Below are 19,093 nucleotides of genomic sequence, written 5' to 3'. Positions count from 1 at the left end.
TAAAATATATAGAACATATACGTCCCTCCATTAACAATCCTTTGCCTTTTTCATTCTCCTCCTCCTTCCCCACTCCCACCCTGCCACCACTTTCTGATTTGTATCATCATAGTTTAGTTTTGTCTGTTACTACATTTCATATGAACGGAATCATACATATTTCTGTGTCTAGCTTCCAACGCTTTAACATGTTTTTGAGATTCATCCTGTGGTTGCCTGTACCAGGAGCTCCTCGTGCTTGTTGCTGTGTAGCACTCCATTGTGTGACCGTGGTCATGCTGTGTGTCTATTTTCCTGTTGCACAATATGCATTTTCATGTAAGCCTCATTTCCAGCTCTGTTTTAGGTTCCTACTACAGCTTTCTCTCCTTTTTCCTTCGTCAGCTTCAAATGCCTGTGTCAGTTTCTTAGTTGGTTTTCCTGGATTATGATAAACTCTGTATACACAGTTATTTCTTCAACCGAGGAAGTTTTGTTTTCTGTTACCTTTGATTGTTGACTGTGTTCCATCTATTCTCTCTTCCTTTTGAGAACCCTGGTTTCCCATTAGTTGACACTCCATTCTCTGGTCATTTATGACTGTTTTCTTTTCCCTAATTTTCATTTCTTTTTACATTTACTCTGTATTGTGGGGTAGTGGCTCAAGTGTTTATCCTCTGCATCACTGATTTTCTGTAGCATCGATTAGGCTTTTTATTGCTGCCAACATCGACTTTGATTTTATGTTCATTTATTTTTATTGAAGTTCTCCTTGTACTTTTTTATTATGGTAAAATGAGTGTGATATTTTTATTCTTTTTTTCTGGTTTCTACCAACTTGTATTGCTTTTTTTTTTTTTTTAAGACTATTTGAGAGAGAGAGCATGAGTGCATGAGTCGGGGGTGGGGCAGATGGAGAGAGAGAAGCAGACTCCCCACTGAGCAGGGAGCCCGATGTGGGGCTCGATCCCAGGACCTTGGGATCATGACCTGAGCTGAAGGCAGATGCTTAACAGGCTGAACCGCCCAGATACCCCTAAGTTTTGGGTTTTTTTGTTTTTTTTTTTTTTAATATTTACGGTATACTGTTGGCCAGAATTTTCATCTTTTCAGTGGCAACATTTTTTGGGTGCATGTACTTTATCTGATAAGTTTTGCTGCTCATTAGCATTCCTCTTAGCTAGTCTTCTAGCTTGTTTCCAGCAGGTCCATAGAGCTGATTTAGACCTTCTAGTCCCAGAACCACCTTTGTATCTCTGTGTGGCTGGCACCTTGGCAGTTTTGGGATTCCTTTGAAGTTTGACATCTCAACTAAAATTTCTTTATTTCCACGTGTTCATTTTATTTTTAGCGGGGGAGGAGTAGAGGGAGAGGGAAAGAATCTTAAGCAGGCTCCACACCCAGCACAGAGCCCAACACGGGGCTCGATCTCACAACCCTGAGATCCTCACCTTAGCCTAAATCAAGAGTTGGGACACTTAACTGACTGAGCCACTCAGGCATTCCTATTTCCAAGTGTTCTTACAGCTCACGTCTCATTATTTGAGGTAATACACCCAAATGCATTGTTCCTTTCAATCAAAACTAGAGTAGGGATGCCTGGGTGGCTTAGTCAGTTAAGTATCTGCCATCGGCTCAGGTCATGATCTCATCATGATCTCAGGGTCCTGGGATGGAGCTCCACATCAGGCTCCCTGCTCAGCAGGGAGTCTGCTTCTCCCTCTCGCTCTGCCCCTCCTCCCTGCTTTTGCTCTCTCTCTTGTGCTCTCACTTGTTCTCTCTCTCGCTCAAATAAATAAATAAATAAATAAATATCGTTTAAAAAAAAAAAAGGAACTAGACTAATACAGCGCATCACCCGAGTAACCCAGAACTTTTTTCGTGTTCTATTATGGTATCTCTGTGTATGTGTGTGTGTGTGTGTGTGTGTGTGTGTGTGTGTGTGTGTAAGTATGTGCATGCATATGGGAACCCATGTGGGTGCATGTCATGCAGAAGCTAAAATAGGCCTGAAGCAATTTGGTTAATATTCTGTCTCCATTGGTTAGAAATTCACTAACTATGGTTTTTTGTCAATACCACTGTCTTGATTTGGGGCTTTTTAAAAATCCGAAATTAAAAATGGGATTTTCTCTGTGTTTGTTGCCCAGCTTAGTATTCAGAACTTTGTGCAAAAAAAAGGGATGGAGTAAAATTCAATCAAATAAGAGCTAACTGAAACGAAATGGCACAGTGTGCATGCAGTAGGACAGCAGCTGTTCCTGTCCCGTATGACTTTGCCACTCTCTTTGTGTGGTGCTTCCTTTTTTCTCTCCTTATGTCGGGCTGGGCTGGCCCTGGGATGGGTATTGGCCAACAACATGGCGTGTGTATTAGGTAGATGTGGAATCTTACTATATTTATTGCTTTCTAATCTTTTTTCTTTAATGTCATGAACATCTTTCTGAGTCAAAGGATAGTACTTAACAGTATGATTTAAAGTACCTGAGTAGTGTTTTATTGTATGTTTGTGCCATAATTTCCATAGCCTAATTTCTCTTATTTGTTTAAGATATATCCTTTTGGCAGAGTCTTTATAATTAGCATTGATTTTTTTTTTTTTCCTTAGGATTAATTCCTAGATGTAGAATGTTTGAGTCAAAGTGTTTTGGTATGCATTGCTTAATCGCTTAGTCAAAAGTCGTCCCACTTCATATTCCACTCAGCGGTGTATGACTGATCCCATTTCTTTGAACTTACGTACATGATTCTTTTTTTTCATCTGTGCTCTTTGAGGGCAGGAACTTTTGAATGCTTGGTTCATTGCTTTATCAGGTATTCGATAAATGTTTATCAAATGAATACCTAACATTGTTATGTGACTATATATGAAATTTATTAATGAAAATGCCACAGTCTTTTTTTTTTTTACAATAGTTTACCAGGTGCTTCATTCAATGGGAATATGATTTACAATTTTAAGAGTCTCATGCTCTACCGACTGAGCTAGCCGGGCGCTATGATTTACAATTTTAGATTAAAAGTCCATGGTTGAGTTACCATATATGGCAGCTAGAGCAGAGACTATAGATTAACAAGCTTGTAGGCAAGCAGAAATGGCTTTTTGTTAGTGTAGATAATGTTAGATAAAGGAATGGAAAACTAATCAACAAGATGTTCTCCCTTTCAGGTGTGCTTTAGAGTCTTTTGGTTCAGCAGCTCATCAGAAGCCCCCCTGTGAGAGTGAGTCATCTCAGTTGGTGTGTCCACAAGCTAGTGTGAGTAGGTTGACTTACGTGTCTGAACAAGAGAGCTCCTGTCCTACTACGGCCTCAGATCATGGCCTTGAGGGCTGCAAGGTGGGCAGCATTTCTGTTATTTCTTTACTAAGGCTTACGGCTTTAAAGTCAATGGTTGTAGGAGTCAGACTGAAGTTTAGGTCTGTGTAATTTCTCTTGCTGTTTTAATTTAAAATGTGTGTGTATGTGTGCATGTATGCGCATGCGTGTTTTGATCAAATAGCTACTCTTGCTGAGTAGGCAGTAGAAGTACAACTATTTTAATCTTTCAGTCTGGTGGAGGACACTTGCCAGGCACACTGGAATGAAGTGCACTGTGATCCACCTATGCTGTGGGATTCAGAGGTAGTTAACTACAAATGTGACTGGACTTAGTGATGGTTCAACAAAGGTTATTGGGAGGGATAAGTAATATACCAAAGCCATATTTTGTAAGACTAGTTGGCAGGGAGGAAGCAGACTAACAAATGAGGGTAGATATGGAGTTGTAAAATGCACACTGCATTTGAAGGACCCCTGGAAGTTTGGCATGGCTGCAGTGAATTTTACATGGGAAAAGGAGGAGAGGCCAAACCGTGAAGAGTCTTGAATTTAAAATTTGGGAGTTCAGCAGCTCATAAGCAGGACAGTGACATGATCTGTGTTGATGTTTTATTTTTTTTATTTATTTATTTGAGAGAGAAGTGAGCGCATGAGCCGGGGTGGGGGGCAGGGCAAAGGGAGGGGAGAAGCAGGCTTCCCACTCAGCAAGGAGCCTGACACAGGGCTCCGTCCTAGGAACCCTGGGATCAGGACCTGAGCCAAAGGCAGACGCTTAACCCACTGAGCCACCCAGGCGCCCCTTTGTTGATGTTTTAAAAGCTCGTGGCACTAGCAGTGTGGAGGAGGCACTGAGCAGGGGCAAGATTAAAACCAGGAGACTGTGACACAAGGCTGCTGTACTCCGGCAAGAGATGATTTGGGCTTGGATTGAGGTAGTGGCAGTGGGGGTGGGAGAGAAGCAAGTAGATCTGAGAGATTTATGTGGGAGAAGCTAGACTTGTGTGTGTTCTGTGAATATGACAGTATTCAGTTTTTTAATGAGCTGAATATGACTGTTGTGTTCAATACAGTCCTCCTCCACCAAGCCCTTACTAAATATATCCACTAAAGTTACTATATATATGGTGTCACGTTGGACAAATCATGGAAAGCCACCTTTTTGATGATGCTGGTAAGTGTTGGGTCTCTTTGTTCTTAGCTAGTGGTTACAGGCTGAGTTGTAGAGTTAGATGGGCTATCTTCTGCTGTTTCCTGAGATAGACTGTAACTTCCCCAAGCCTGTTTCTTCATCTCTAAGGAGGGACAGTGACGTGAGAACAGGGCTTGGCACCAAGAAGTTAACCACTGAATACAAACTGGCTGTTATTTATTTTTGTGGATTGATTGGTTGATGATGTCTGGTAAATAACCTGGTCTTTGTTTATTAATGTCTATTTCTATTTGGTGTAAGAGAAGTTTTCAAACCAAGCGTAGAGAATAGTCAGTTTAAGTGCATCTTATATATAAATTCCATCTGGTCCACCCTGCAGGGCTGTAGACATCACTCCTAAGGTGATGCCTTATAATGAAATGAGTATATGAACATTGAATGGGCTGTTACTTCTTACCTAAGAAAACAGAACCACATAATCTTAGACATTGGAAAAGACTTAGTGCTCATAGAAATTAGCATCTTCAAGCCTAACAGCGGTATAAACAAACAACAGGCATGGGAAAGCCTATGAGCTGTGTTGATTCTTCCTGACCTTGTGTCAATTTCATTTGAAAGCTTGCTCAGCCCCCACGCCTGTGTTATTAATTTAATTAGATTTTTATTGTACAGCTTCCAGGAAAACAATCCCTTAAATTTGAACGAAAGTACTTGTCGCTGGTCCTTTGTCTGTGTAAATTTGTCAGAGATGTAATTGGTATATAGCTCCTCTTTAATCTCCTCATAATTTCTGTGAAGCAGTAACTTAACACTTTCTAATTTTTAATCTTGCATTTCACAGTTGTAGAAAGTTGGCCTTTTGTTCAGAGAGTTAATGTGTAGGTCTCTTCTTTATTTGAGATTATACCAGCATGGTTTGCGTTAGTAATAGTTTGTGGATTATATAACATTTTTTGTCACGCACAGAGTGATGTCACCAGTGAATTGAGCACCACAATTACTCAAGCCAGTCCAATTCCATCAGAGGAACAGGCTGTGGAAAAACTGAGAGAAAAAGGCCCATTTCAAAGTAGAAGTAAAGTAACACGATCCTATAATCAGAAAAACTCAGCTACAGACAGTGTGACTGAAATGACTTCTCTGAGTAGCAGACCTGAAGATGTAAAACCTTACTTTAGGTTGAATAAAGATCTCTCCTCCAGGAGTGGAGACCTATCAGAAATCGGTACAGTAGGGCTGACCTCTCACCCCAGTGAATTGGACCAGATCAGCCTGGCTCTACTGAGCAAGTCAGGCGTCACCTGCCCACTTGTGTCAGCGATGCCACACCGGCCTGGGGCACACCAGGCATCTGTGAACAAAGGTGAGAGAGTAGCCTCTGGAGCTGCATTAACTACCGACAGTGCAGTAAGTGGCCAGACTCCTCAGCGGATGGCCCCGGGGAACCAGGGCGCCCCTCTTCCCAGCACTGTGTCTTGGGGCTCTGCTCCTGTGATGCAGAACGTGCCCACCGCAGTTCCTGCGCTCTGGACTCAACATTCTTTTACCGCAGCCCCCTTTGCCCAGCAGTATTTGGGAACACTACCTTCGGCTGGAAATGTTGCTCTGCCTCAGTGCCAAGCTGGCAGCGCCACTGTCTGTGGACCCTCGGGAAGCTGTCCATACCCTGCTGCCGCAGGAGAGCACGTTCACAACTCTGTGGCCATGGGAATTTGTCTAGGACAAAATACCGGCTCTGGATTGATGGGTCCCTCTTCCCTTTATAACCCATATTCTAATGCCTTCAATCAGAATCTTCTAAGTACAGCAAAACCTTTCCCTGTGCAATCTGTTGGTACAAACTGTGGAACTGAACCATGGGATTCAGGAATGCTGTCAGGATTTGGTAAGATGCTTTTCCTCTGTTACTGCTTATTGCTTGCTATCATTTAAAAATTGAGTTTTCTCAAGCGAGACACAAAACGAGTTTGTTTCAAGGAGATACTGGTTGGTGTGAATTTTATTCTTAATTTTATTCTTTGTCCTAAATTGAGAACACAGACCATAATATATTGCTGTGCAAGGGTCCCTGGCATGGCCTTAGAAAAACACAAACATAAGTATGCAGGTGAAACTCCCCGACGCCTTTGTCTTCCTGTCTCTCCTGTACTCTGCACTTAGATTTCTATTATTCTGTCAACTAGGAACCGCCCAGTTTAGAATTGGCTCCCTGGAGGAGTGAGTCTCCTTCCACTTTTTAAAGTCTTTTGGGGGATAACAGTTGTGAGAGATAGCACCCTTCCACCCTTGTTTGCAGTGGCTGAACTGCCCCTGGATTCTTTTGCTAGAAACAGCCACTCTAAGCAGAGCTGGGTGCTGTGCTTTCCCTGACACAGTGCACATGACCACTGGCATGCTGTCTTTTCTACCCTCTTTTTCTTCTCAAGGAAATTCCAAAGTTACTGCATAAGGATAGCGAAAAGATCGGCCTTATTAAAATTCTGGGTAGATGTGCAAACCTTGAAAGTTAGAGCCCTCTGTAAGTTTCTTATTCAGTTAGGTAGTGGCTTATATTTGTGGTAGAAAAAAGGAAGAGATTACTAATAGGCAGTAACATCGAAGAATTAATTAGCTGCAGATTGTGGGTTTGATCAATTGCATGTGTTCTTCCTGGGTTGGATACAACAGAAAAACATTGTTGGCCTGTGCTGAGGCTTATACAATGTCAAGGACTCCTTAAGACCCAGGGCACTTCATACCATAGTTCTTGGGTGGCAACAGGTAGTCTTCTATAAAAATTTCCATTTACCCACTTGTGCTTTTAATCAGGTGTTTGATATAACTTGCATTTGACCATGCTTTCTCTTTACCCAGGGAAGGTAAGAGTACCTGAGGAATTGAAGTTTCCTCATGCTTGCTGTGTTGGCATTGCTTCACAGACCTTCCTCAGTGTACTTAATCCAACTGACCGCTGGCTACAGGTCAGCATTGGGGTTCTCACCGTTAGTGTTAATGGTGAAAAGGTAAGCTTTCTGTGTCTTTCTCCTTTGACTTAGAAATCGCATTGTGACTAATGCTGGATCTCTCTCTCGTACTTGCTTTTGTACAGGGGAGTCTGTCCCCCCAACCTTCGCACAGAATCATTGCAGTGGTACACAAGAAAATAACATTATATCTTTTTCTTAGCCTCCCCCCTTTTGTTGTAGTCCATCCAGTGTACTGAAAGCTCTGATTTCCACTATTTGTTGGTTTTGTTAAATGTGATTGAATATAAGTTACTGTCATTTATCAAAAAAGTTACTCTTGGGACCTATACCTTCATTCAGTAAGTGGAGTCTTTTTGACTAATTTATCTGATCACGTTCTTACATGATCTTTTTAAATATCTGGAAATACAGTTTTAACATTAACTCTTACGGCAAGGGTCTCTCACATGATCAGGTAGAGGTGCTAAAATACTCTATTCTAAATCTCCTTTCATGATTACAATGACCTATGTGGACATGAGTGAGCAGGGAGGGTGGTGGGAAGTATGGTCAGCAACTCCTGTCTTGGAATGTCCTGGTTTTACCACTGCTGTTTGCAGACGAGCGTTGGTGGATGAGTTTACTTTCCCTCTTACCTCCTGGTAATAACCCTTATTTACCTGGGAAAGTAAGATTATGTCTGCTCTCCCTCTGCCCTTTTCCTAGCCTTTCCTCTCTGATCCTGAGGTTAGATGGAAAGTATGTGATTGGAGGAAAGCATTAAGGGTGAGAGGTGAGCTTGGAGGCCCTTTTTAGGGGCATTTAGGAGCTAGTGTTGCCTCTGGACGTGGGAGTAGAAAAGAATGCCCTTGTGTACAGTGAGGAGGGAGGGTTTGAAGTGAGTCATAATCATGCACTTGGAGGCCTGATTAGGAACTTGGAGGTCAGTCTAATCCCCCTGATTGTACAGCCGCAAAAACCCGTCCTGGACGACATGTGGGGTGCCAGAGTACTGTTTCCAGGGGCTCTTTCAGTGGAAGTGAGAGTGTAGATAGCTGTGTTTACTTTAAAACAGACCAGAAACACACATTCAACTTAGCTTTGTAAGTCTTCGTAATTTTGGCTAATTGTACTTTATAGATAATGAGTTCTAAGACTTGGATATTTTGGAAGAGCAATAAATTTTTGGAGTTGATAGTTTAGGAAGAAAGGGATCTTAAACTAGTTGATCCTAATTCTTGATTTTCCTTGTGAAGCCATTTCTTAATGAACTGTATGGCTTTTTTTTTTTTTTAAAGGTGGATCTTTCAGTATATCCTTGTTTAGTCTTCAAGAATAAAGTCATCGTAAGACCTCATGCCACAGAAGAGATAAAAGTACTTTTCATACCATCCGATCCTGGGATTTTCAGATGTATATTCAGTGTTGCTTCTTGGCCATTTTCAGCGGATGCTGAGACCATAGCACAAGCAGAAGCCTTGGCAAGCCGAGTCATTCTCACGGCTGTTGCTGAGACCCCTGTGATCGAGGTAACTACTTTAAGCAGGTCTTTGTCATGCCTGGCATTTGAATGGAGGCTGTTTAACCTTAGAAGTAATACTTGAGAAAAATGAATATGTGGGTAAATATGCCAGAGAGTTACTTTCAAGCTAACCATTGATTCTTAATATCTTATTTTAGAATTTAAAATTATTTCTATTATTTTACAGAAACACAGGTAAACTTGCTAGATATGGGTGTTAGTTTGAGATGTTCTGAAGTCACTAGACATATTGGGTTGTTTATTTTAAAGGAAACTAAGAAATGTAACTAGATCAGTGTTTATCCCTGGTGCTGTATGTAAACGTTGGATGTTATATATTAGCCTTTTTTTATTTTTTTATTTTTAATTTTTTTTTAAAGATTTATTTATTTAAGTAATCTCTATACCCAGTGTGGGGCTCAGACTCACAACCCCCGAGTTCAAGAGTTGCATGCTCCACCAACTGAGCCAGTCACCAACTGCCCCATATTAGCCTTTTAAATATCACTTTAAGAAACAATACTGTAAGTGGTTAGGTAGGGGAAATCTTGTGTATATGTATATAGGGAAAATAAGAACAGCTGCCCTATGTTACACAAATGAGTGTTCAGTGACCACATCACATTACACTAGAGTGTAAGCTGTTTGGGGGTGCAGGACGGGTGTTTCTTGTTCACTTCCAGAATAGTGCTTGGCGCATAGTAGGGGCTCAAGTAATAGTTGTTGAACTATTGATTCAAACAGAAAGTGGAAATAGTAATATTTCTAAATGTATATGGTTTTTGAAATCTTGTATTACATACTACATATATGTGTACCAAGACCAGTGAATATAGTCAGTTAGCTATTTCATCCATATTGTTAAAGGTTTATGTATTAAGTCTGGCCAAAGAAGACTTTGGGTCGTTTCTTGGGGAAATTGGATGGTTATGCATTTTAAAGTATATTTATAGTTTCTTGGGGACTTTTTTTTTGAGATTTTATTTTTATTTTTAGAGAGAGAGAAAGAGAGAGCACATGCACGAGTTGGGGGAAGGGGGAAGGGAGAGGGAGAGAATCTCAGGTGTAGACTCTGCTGAGTGCAGAGCCTGATGTGGGGCTTGATCTCACGACCCTGAGATCATGAGCTGAGCCGAAACCAAGAGTTGGATGCTTAACTGACTGAGCCACCCAGGTGCCCTTAAAGTACATTTATTATTTCCAGACGTGTTGGAAATGTTTCAGCTGCCTCTCTGCATCGCATCCCCCACATTGGATTCAGAATATGGGTTGGGGAGGGGGAGAAGGAGTGAGAGATTCCATAGTGTAGTATGTGTTCGATTTATGTTAATGTTTCTTGTGTGCTTGAATGGCTCTTCTCTTGAGTGCAGAATTCTTTCACATATCCTTTAACTCTGATTTATTACTATGTGGTTCCAGTCTTCTGTATCATTACTACTGTTTCTGTGTGCTTAGTGTTCTGGCCTCTGAGAGGGGTGTTTGTGGATTTGTCTCTTTCTCCTTACGATTCTTCTATTGATTTTTGTCTTGGGTATTCTGAGCTCTGTTGTTATGTGCATTTAGACTCAAGATCATTTTATCTTCTAAGTGAAATTGTTCCTTTTTAAAGTAACAATTCTCGGGATGCCTGGGTGGCTCAGTCCTTAAGCAGCTGCCTTCGGCTCAGGTCATGATCCCAGGGTCCTGGGATCAAGCCTCGCATCCGGCTCCCTGCTCCGCGGGAAGCCTGCTTCTCCCTCTCCCACTCCCCCTGCTTGTGTTCCCTCTCTCGCTGTGTCTCTCTCTGTTAAATAAATAAATAAATAAAATCTTTTTAAAAAAAATAAATTTAAAAAAATAAAGTAACAATTCTCTTTCATCCTTTTGTATTAGTTTGGAAGTTACACATTTCTATTTCCCATTTTATTCAAACTGGTTACTCAGGTATAAAATTAGTCAAGAGCTCTGTTCTAGCCCAAACAACTCAAAAAGCTTCTAGCCCAAACAACTCAAAAAGCTGCAGTCATAGTGTTGATCTTTACTTTCTGTAATATCTTTGACTAATACTTTAGTCCCAGATGGTTTTTTTTGTTTTTTTTTTTTTTTAAAGATTTTATTTATTTATTTGAGACAGAGAGAATGAGAGAGAGAGCACATGAGAAGGGGGAGGGTCAGAGGGAGAAGCAGGCTCCCTGCAGAGCAGGGAGCCCGATGCGGGACTCGATCCCGGGACTCCAGGATCATGACCTGAGCCGAAGGCAGTCGCTTAACCAACTGAGCCACCCAGGCGCCCTAGTCCCAGATGGTTTTAAAACCCCAGCATTGAACTTTTTTTAACAGATTGATCAAGCTATTTATACTTTTTTTTTTTTGCTCACCATCTTTTTGAATCTTCTATTTTTATCTTTTTCACGAACTCTATTATCTGTATTTAAAATGTACTTTTTTTTTTTTTAAGATTTTATTTATTCATCTGAGACACAGAGAGAGAGAGACCATGAGCAGGGAGAGAGGCAGAGGGAGAGGGAGAAGCAGGCTCCTTGCTGAGCCAGGAGCCCGATGTGGGGCTCGATCCCAGGACCCTGGGATCATGACCCGAGCTGAAGGCAGACACTTAACCATCTGAGCTACCCAGGCGCCCCTGAAATTTACTTATTTTATAATTAATCCAGATTATTTCAGTTCTTCAGGTGCTGATTTCTTCTGCTAGTTTTGCTAGGTCTTCCTGCTTACTTTCTTCACGTGGTTTCTAATTTTTGAATTGATAATTTAAATTTTTTATTTTTTTTGTTTATTTTTTAAAAGATTTTATTTATTTAGTTGTCAGAGATTGAGAGAGAGAGAGAGCACAAGCAGGGGGAGCGGCAGGCAGAGGGAGAAGCAGGCTACTTGCTGAGCAGGGAGCCTGATGCGGGACTTGATCCCAGGAACCTGGGATCATGACCTGAGCCGAAGGCATACGCTTAACCGACTGAGCCACGCAAGCGTCCCTGATAATTTATATTTTTTAAATGTGAGTTAACATCATGGATACTGCTCTTTGCTATATAGAAATCCCATGTGTCCTGGTTTTTCAGAGTGTCCATGGAGAGCACTCTGTATAAATGCTGAGGGCACTCAAGGTTTCAGTGATTTTCAGTTTGGAACTCCCATGCCTAGTGTGGTGTAGCCCTGGGGTTTTACTTTCCTACAAATGATCTTCTAACACCCACCCATCTCTGGACAGACTTCCCTGTTATCACCTCAGATGTGTAAAAAGAATTTTTCCAGGTCCCTTTTCATAAAAAGGGCACTTCTTTGAATTTCTGCATTTGATGCAGGGACTTCAAATTCCATTCCAGCCTCACCCGGCCCACAGCAAGCTCAGGGTCCTACCTTCTCTTCTCAGGAGGGTGTTGAAGCTCAGCTACCTTAGGAGTGGGTTGATCCAGACCTTCATGGACCACCATGGAAGTCAGCTCCCATTTGCCAGTCTGTTTTTGATTTCCTTTTATATTTGACCAGGCTAAAGAAATGTATCTATATTTTAAATATTATCCAACATTTCTACGTGTGTGGGTGTGAGGGGTCTGTGTTCGGTTGTTCTCCAGTGTTTAAAGAAGTCATCTGTCACGATGACAGGCACTCATTTTACACTTTTGATATGTCTGTTTTGATATCATTTTAAACATTTTCAGTTTTGTCAGAAATTTGGACTAAATCTGAAAATGCCAACATATATTTTGACGGGAATTGAGAAGTTAAAATTGTATAATAATAGAGCTCATAGCTCATTGAAAGGAAGCTTATATATTTTATAAAATTGTCAGTTTGTCTTAAGATCTAACAGTCTTTTCGGAGTAGCAACAACAAATGTATTGCTTTGTTCTGTAGTTTATATTTGGATACATAGACTACCTCAAAAAAAGAATTTAACATTTATTTTTGTAGAAAATAGCAGTTGTAAATGGTCTAGGGAAACTTAGGTAAATTTACATTTAATGCTGACTGTGGCTGTAAAGAGCAGTGATATGAATATAAGCTGTGGTATTTATTGATTTATTGCTTTTTAGAAATCAGTCTTTTCTTTCATAATTAGGTAGAAACAGAAAAGAAAGATGTTCTTGATTTTGGCGACTTGACTTATGGTGGCTGGAAAGCTCTGCCATTAAAATTGATAAACAGGACTCATGCTGCTGTACCAATCAGACTCGTTATTAGTGCTGTAAGTACTAACATACAGTAAGAAACTTTACAGAGCACATTGATTTGGAATTGTAGACACTCCTAATATCATTCTTGATTAATTTTTCTTATGGAAGTACATTTTTTTGTTAAGGATTCTGTCAGCAAATTTAACATCACACCAACATTGTACTGTTGGCTTTATTGAAACCGATTTCTTCTATTTCTGAACAGAATGCCATAGCCTGGCGCTGCTTCACGTTTTCCAAGGCACCCGTCCATGCTTCTTTGAAAGCAGCTCCATATGCCGACATGATTGCTCAGCTGGCAGCTCCTTCTGTGGTCAACCACATGATGCCTGCCAGCTACGATGGGCAGGTAAGCTGGGGGATTGAAGGACTGCTTAGAATTGAAGAGGAAGGTAGGTTTCCAAACGACTTATCTTTCATTAAGACTTAAATCTTAATGCTAGTGTAAATTTATTTTATTTTATTTTACAGGATCCAGAATTTCTGACAATTTGGGTTCTTTTCCATGGTCCAAAGAAACGGATCACTTCTTCAGGTATCATACGTATGTTTTTTGGGAATTGCTTTACTCTGTAGCTAAATAAACCACAAAGTTGAGGCATATTTCCTCCATCAGTAAATGTGAATACTTTGAGTAATTTGTCAAATATTTTGTGTTGTTTTTAAAATGGGGCAGAGAGCATGCATGCTGTTTTGGGTCAAACCCATGTTTGGGTAACCCCAGCGAGTACCACTGAAAACCTTTTGGGATCTTTTCTGTTTACTGATTTTATCACATCTACCAGTTGGATGTTTACTTTCTTTTTCTCCTTTCCCCTCCACTCATTTCTATTCCTCTTTGAATTCTTTAAATTGCTTAGAATTTCTTGTGACCCCTGAGGGTATAGTGTTGGGCCACTTGAGGCATTTAGAATTAAATAACTCTCTGGTCTCTGAACTAAAAGAATCAACTTTTGTAGAGATTTTAGATTCAGCAGAAGAGTTCTTGGCAAGAGTCGATATAGAAGTTGATAGCCCAAACCCCACCCCAGTCATTAAAAGTATTGGTCTTCAAGCAAGAACAGGAATAGCTAGGATACATGCTCCAAAAGACTTACAGGTACCCTAAACTCTTCTCTTTGCCATGATTTTATGTTCAGGTTGATTTCATTCTAATTGTGACATTATTTAAAATGTCGGTTTTACCCCATCCTCTAGACTATGCACTTGTTTGCCAGTATGGCTTCCTCAACAAAGCAGCACTTACCTTTGAAAAATGCGGGGAATATTGACGTTTACTTAGATATCAAGGTAAGAATTTGTGTCAGAATGCTATGACATAGTATTTCCTCAGACTGTGAGACTCTTGAGTATCTCCTCACATTCTGAAGGTTGCTCAGCTGCCTCCCTTGGCAGAGTGCCATGGGGATCAAACAGAAGAACATGTGTGAGTGCTTTAAAAGCTGGGGGTTACACTAGTGTGAAATAGATGGTAGGGTACTTTAACTTTGACCTCTGATGTTTTATGTGTAAGAACCAAGTTCTAGATTAGTCCCTGAAAAATGTGTGTGTTATCCTGTGGATAGGTGGAATTGGAGGAGAGTGATCACATATGTAGACGTTATTTCTGAGATGTGTGGGTGAGCAGGAGGGTATTAGCGACAGGAATGTCATGGGATGTCATGGGATGGGAGATGAAGTTTGTTATGGAAGAGGAAGTACCCTTTCCAAGAGAAAAAGACAAGATGGGGCAGTGACAAGGCAGAAGGGAAAAATAACCTGTAAGAGTAAATGAAAAATGAGAGTAACTGAGTAAGAGCCGTATTTGCCTAAGTTGGCATTTAGTTATAATTGTATAAATATTTAGATCCCAGATCAAGGAAGTCACTTTTCAGTGGATCCAGAGAATCTATTCCTTAAACCTGGAGAGGAACGCGAAGTTATAGTTACATTTACTCCAAAGGACTCCCAAGCCTGTGAGGAAAGGTAATATAAAATTATTTATAATGACAAGTTATACTCTTCCCTCAAAATAGCCAGTGTGCTTCAGTCCACAGCTTGAATGATAGAGTACATGTTTTATCTTACCTAATAGATAATATAGCTCTGTTTAACCTCTTTTTGCCTCAGATTTTCTTCTTTTTGTTTACTAAAACTCTCCTTTAAACCCAGCTGACTAGAAATTAAGAAATTACTATTTTCAGGTATATTCTGACAAAAGCAATAATAAAATGTCAATCTTGATGTTTCTCATTAACCTTTCCACGCTCTCCAAGGAAGCCATTGCCAGTTGTTAAAGTTTAAGATGCTTCCCTACACACCCCCCACCCCCACCCCTTCTCCAGGCTTGTAACATTTTGGTGCCCAAATCATAAGTGGTCAGAGCACCGTTGTCATTAGTATTTGAACTTGCTTGGTGAACAGAGCTTAGAAGCATGGTGTCCTGAGACACACATGGCCTGCCCTCCACCTGCGTTATGGAATGCCTTAGTGTGCTCAGTCCGCTCTTGTGACCTTACGGACAAGAGCTGGTCTGCACCGATGCGAATACTTGTGCCTGGAATGCGTGCCCGCAACTTCACTGGGTTAACTCTTCCATCTAGGAAGCTTTTCTCAACTCCTTCCAGACTTCTCATAAATAGTAGTTGGTAAGATTCCTGTGGCCCCGTGAACTTCCCCTCTCCCGTTACGTCGATGGTATTATGACTGTCTCTTTCCTTGTGTGTATTCTTTGTAATATAAGCTCTAAGGGTGGGAATGTCGTTGTATCCTCAGCGCCCAGGTCAGTCTCTTGGGACAAAGGAAGCCTGTGGGGAATAGATGCCAATAGAACTGAATTCTGGACATTCACCTCAGATGGCTTTCTTTCTTAGGATCTTAAAAATATTTGTGCAGCCATTTGGACCTCAGTATGAAGTGGTGTTAAAAGGTGAAGTAGTTTCTTCAGGAAACAAACCTCTGACGCCTGGCTCTCGCTGCTTAGCTGCTCCATTGATGTTGTCCAACAAGCAGTTTCTGGCCTGGGGGGGTGTCCCTCTTGGTAGAACACGGTAAGTATGCATGTAGCAGCCTTTGGATGTGAAGATTCTGCTGTCATCACCTAGTGTTAGTCTCTGCTGTGGTAGTTAGGACCATGTTAGTGCTTTCAGAGTTGAAGTAAAGCTGTCTTATGTTCCTATTGTGAACTCGGTTGTTTTAGTTAAAATTTTCACCTCTGCAATCCAAAAAAATAAGTTAAGGTTTTCTTAGGCTCTTTTCTGTGCTGATTACCAAATTTAGGCAATTAAGAGTTTCTTTGTTCCTTCTCTGGAAAGCCCTATGGAAAGGTGGGAAGAAACAATAATCGGACACCTTGCATTCTGCTTAAGGAGTTTACAGAGTAGTTGGTGAATACCTTGTACTTTAAAGAGTATAAGGAGTCTTTAATAGAGCAGATCTGTTCTGTCATAGTTTAATGTGAATTACATCTCGAACCTTATTTTTATGTGTACTTTGATTATACATTTTGAATATGAACTCTGAGTTAATAAATTGGCATATAATATATAGTATGGTAATATTTTTTCCCTTCATAAGCTTAGCAACATAGCTAAAATTTTTTTGCCAACCTCAAATATGCCAGTTAATAATCTAGTAATTATGAAACCTCAGTGTTTCCTCTATTTTGCATTTTTGTGTTTGTGTTTGACCTAAATGTTTTACCCATACATTTCTGTGGCACCTGAGCAATAAGAAACTTCTGGCTGAATCTGTACTATAGGTACTTCTTTAAAATTATAGTTTTGTCAGTGCAAAAAGAATCTGATTGAACTTCCTTACTTTATAGAGTTCATACATCTGCTTGACCATCCATGTAATCATATGTACCTTGTCTTGTTCTGAAAGCAGCTTTCAGAAAGACACAGTAAGATAAAAACAGTTGAGGGCTGACTGCTGTGGGAAAATGAGACATGGTCACCATAAAGGTAGTGCCCAAAGGCTCACCCGTAGACCCTGTACCCTTGCCTTGATGTGGGTCTTCTGCTTGGTTCTGACTCTTCCCCCATCATCCTGAAACAAGTCAGAGTGTTCAAAGGTTAAGAACAAACCAGTTACTGCGTGAGCGAGTATAGCTGTTCCTGCTACAGACTTCAGAAAGATGTTTCTTCCAGGGTCCTTTTAAAGAGAAATCCATACAATATAGTGAGTCTCAAAGTAAGACAACTTCACAGTAAATACTCCTATCAGGATGCTCCCCCTTTGAGGTGCTCAGTCCAGTCTGGACGCGTCACATGTGAACACTCAGCTAGTAGCGTTTTCTGGGTACTGAAGCATGTGGTGGCTTGATTGAGACAGCTTAGGCCCCTAGAAGAATGGTGGGCTGTGTGTCCTTTAAGCAGCTCTCAGTAAAGATTTGCTCAGCTAGACCTTTGAAAAATCCTGAATGGCAGGGGGTTTGAGGTATTGTGCCCTCTTTAGTAGCTCCTGTGTTGTTAGTTAAGCTTTTTGCAACCGGTTAGGATGGAATACACATTGAGAGGAAGGGCTGAACAAAGGCATATTCCTGTGTAGGTTTTTCCAGCTCTGTACAGTTGAACCTGAACAGTGTCTATATGCCATATTTTTCCTGGAAACATTGATTTGTGATCTGCTCCAATACATGTACAAATAGTGATTGAGACCTTGAAGTTCTGTGCTCTGGAAGGTGGCTGAAATAACTTAGCTGTTCAGATCAGCCATTGATGTCTAAGTAAAAGGAAGAGGAAAATCACTTTCCAGTATACCCTGGCAACCATAGTCATTATTACAGTGCAGACTCTGGCAAGCATCAGTTACTGAGTGTCTCTGTGGATGCACAACTTATTCTGTTATTGCTCTTTCCTTTAATCAAAGGCAGAGGAGAGCTCAGTAAGAGTCATCATCATCCTTGTGTTGTTCCTGACAGAATTCCCCGCCCTGTGATAAAATTTGCAGCAAATGATTAATATGGTAGAAATGGCTGCTCTTAAAATCTAGCTGCTCACACACTGGGTGTTATGCACAAACAATGAATCATGGAACACTACATCAAAAACTAATGATGTAATGTATGGTGATTAACATAACAATAAAACATTAAAAAAATTAAAAAAAAATCTAGCTACTCCAGATGCCACAACATCCTAAATCTTACAGCTCATCTGAAAAAATTAATGTGTGCTAAACTTTTTTTTTTTTTTTTTTAAATAAGAAATTACATTAGTTAAGTTGAAAATGGATGCACTGTCTTGTGCATACTTCTGGACTTGTCAGTGGCATTTTTTCCCTGGCCCTCTCCTGAGTGAAGGAACTTCAGGCTGTCCTCCTTTATTTCTTGACTTCCCTTCCTCATAGAGATTCATGGACCTCCTTCTAATCCAACAGATAATTCAAGTGTAAGCCCCATGCCAGCACAGGGAATTGACCTGAAAAGCTGTTGTGTCCCCTGTTTATAGTTGGTTAGGTGTCTTAACTCAGCCTGGAGGAGCTTGCCAGTCATGTGAGGACACTGCCTTAGTCCTTGGATGCTACGCCACATGACGGCTAGAAGTGGGCTTGTTGAAAGCAGTACGTCCATAGGAAACATGCTAATGTACGTACAGTATTTGGTGTAGTGCCTGCCTAGCTAAACTATGGACTTGAGTTTCTCTAGTCCCCTTTCCTCCGTGGTAATGTCCTGCAAAGAGCGATTATTTTTCCCACCCAACTATCTTGTGCTACTCCTTTGTAAGGATGTTGCAGCAGAGTTTATGATAAAGTGGTGTGCTCTCTGCTTATAAAGAGATCTTCCTATTTTCTGTCCATTAAAAATGTCCTATGAAACAGTCAGAGACTGTGACCCAGTGCATGCTGGGAGAGGACTCAGAAACAGGGTGGGGGATGCTGGTGCCTACGAGGTGCCCTTCCAATGTGGTTACTTGCCTATTCTCTGCCTGTCTTTGTGGAAGAAGGTGCTTCTTAAAAATGGAGATTTGGGGGGCAGAGCAAGATGGCGGAGGAGTAGGAGACCTGGATTTCGTCTCCTCTCA

The 19,093-nt window shown here is 40.9% G+C and overlaps 1 protein-coding gene across 9 annotated transcripts in view; it reads left to right on the top strand.

Moving 5' to 3' along the window:
• The window catches only part of CEP192 (centrosomal protein 192), a 145,104-nt gene that overhangs the window by 78,664 nt on the left and 47,347 nt on the right, over nucleotides 1-19,093 (top strand). For all 9 annotated transcript variants that reach the window (XM_032399206.1, XM_032399204.1, XM_032399205.1 and 6 more), the window contains 11 exons: nucleotides 3,149-3,317; nucleotides 5,416-6,334; nucleotides 7,303-7,451; nucleotides 8,693-8,923; nucleotides 12,974-13,099; nucleotides 13,294-13,437; nucleotides 13,560-13,623; nucleotides 14,048-14,187; nucleotides 14,286-14,378; nucleotides 14,935-15,053; nucleotides 15,941-16,117. In XM_032399206.1, coding sequence (XP_032255097.1) covers nucleotides 3,149-3,317; nucleotides 5,416-6,334; nucleotides 7,303-7,451; nucleotides 8,693-8,923; nucleotides 12,974-13,099; nucleotides 13,294-13,437; nucleotides 13,560-13,623; nucleotides 14,048-14,187; nucleotides 14,286-14,378; nucleotides 14,935-15,053; nucleotides 15,941-16,117 — 2,331 coding nt within the window. The remainder of the gene's footprint in view (nucleotides 1-3,148; nucleotides 3,318-5,415; nucleotides 6,335-7,302; nucleotides 7,452-8,692; nucleotides 8,924-12,973; nucleotides 13,100-13,293; nucleotides 13,438-13,559; nucleotides 13,624-14,047; nucleotides 14,188-14,285; nucleotides 14,379-14,934; nucleotides 15,054-15,940; nucleotides 16,118-19,093) is intronic.

Source organism: Phoca vitulina, unplaced genomic scaffold (assembly GCF_004348235.1).
Source record: "Phoca vitulina isolate PV1807 unplaced genomic scaffold, GSC_HSeal_1.0 scaffold139, whole genome shotgun sequence".
In the NCBI taxonomy this organism is placed as follows: Eukaryota; Metazoa; Chordata; class Mammalia; order Carnivora; family Phocidae; genus Phoca; species Phoca vitulina.
Note: the sequence above shows the minus strand (reverse complement) of the source record. Positions and strands in the feature narration are given on the sequence as shown.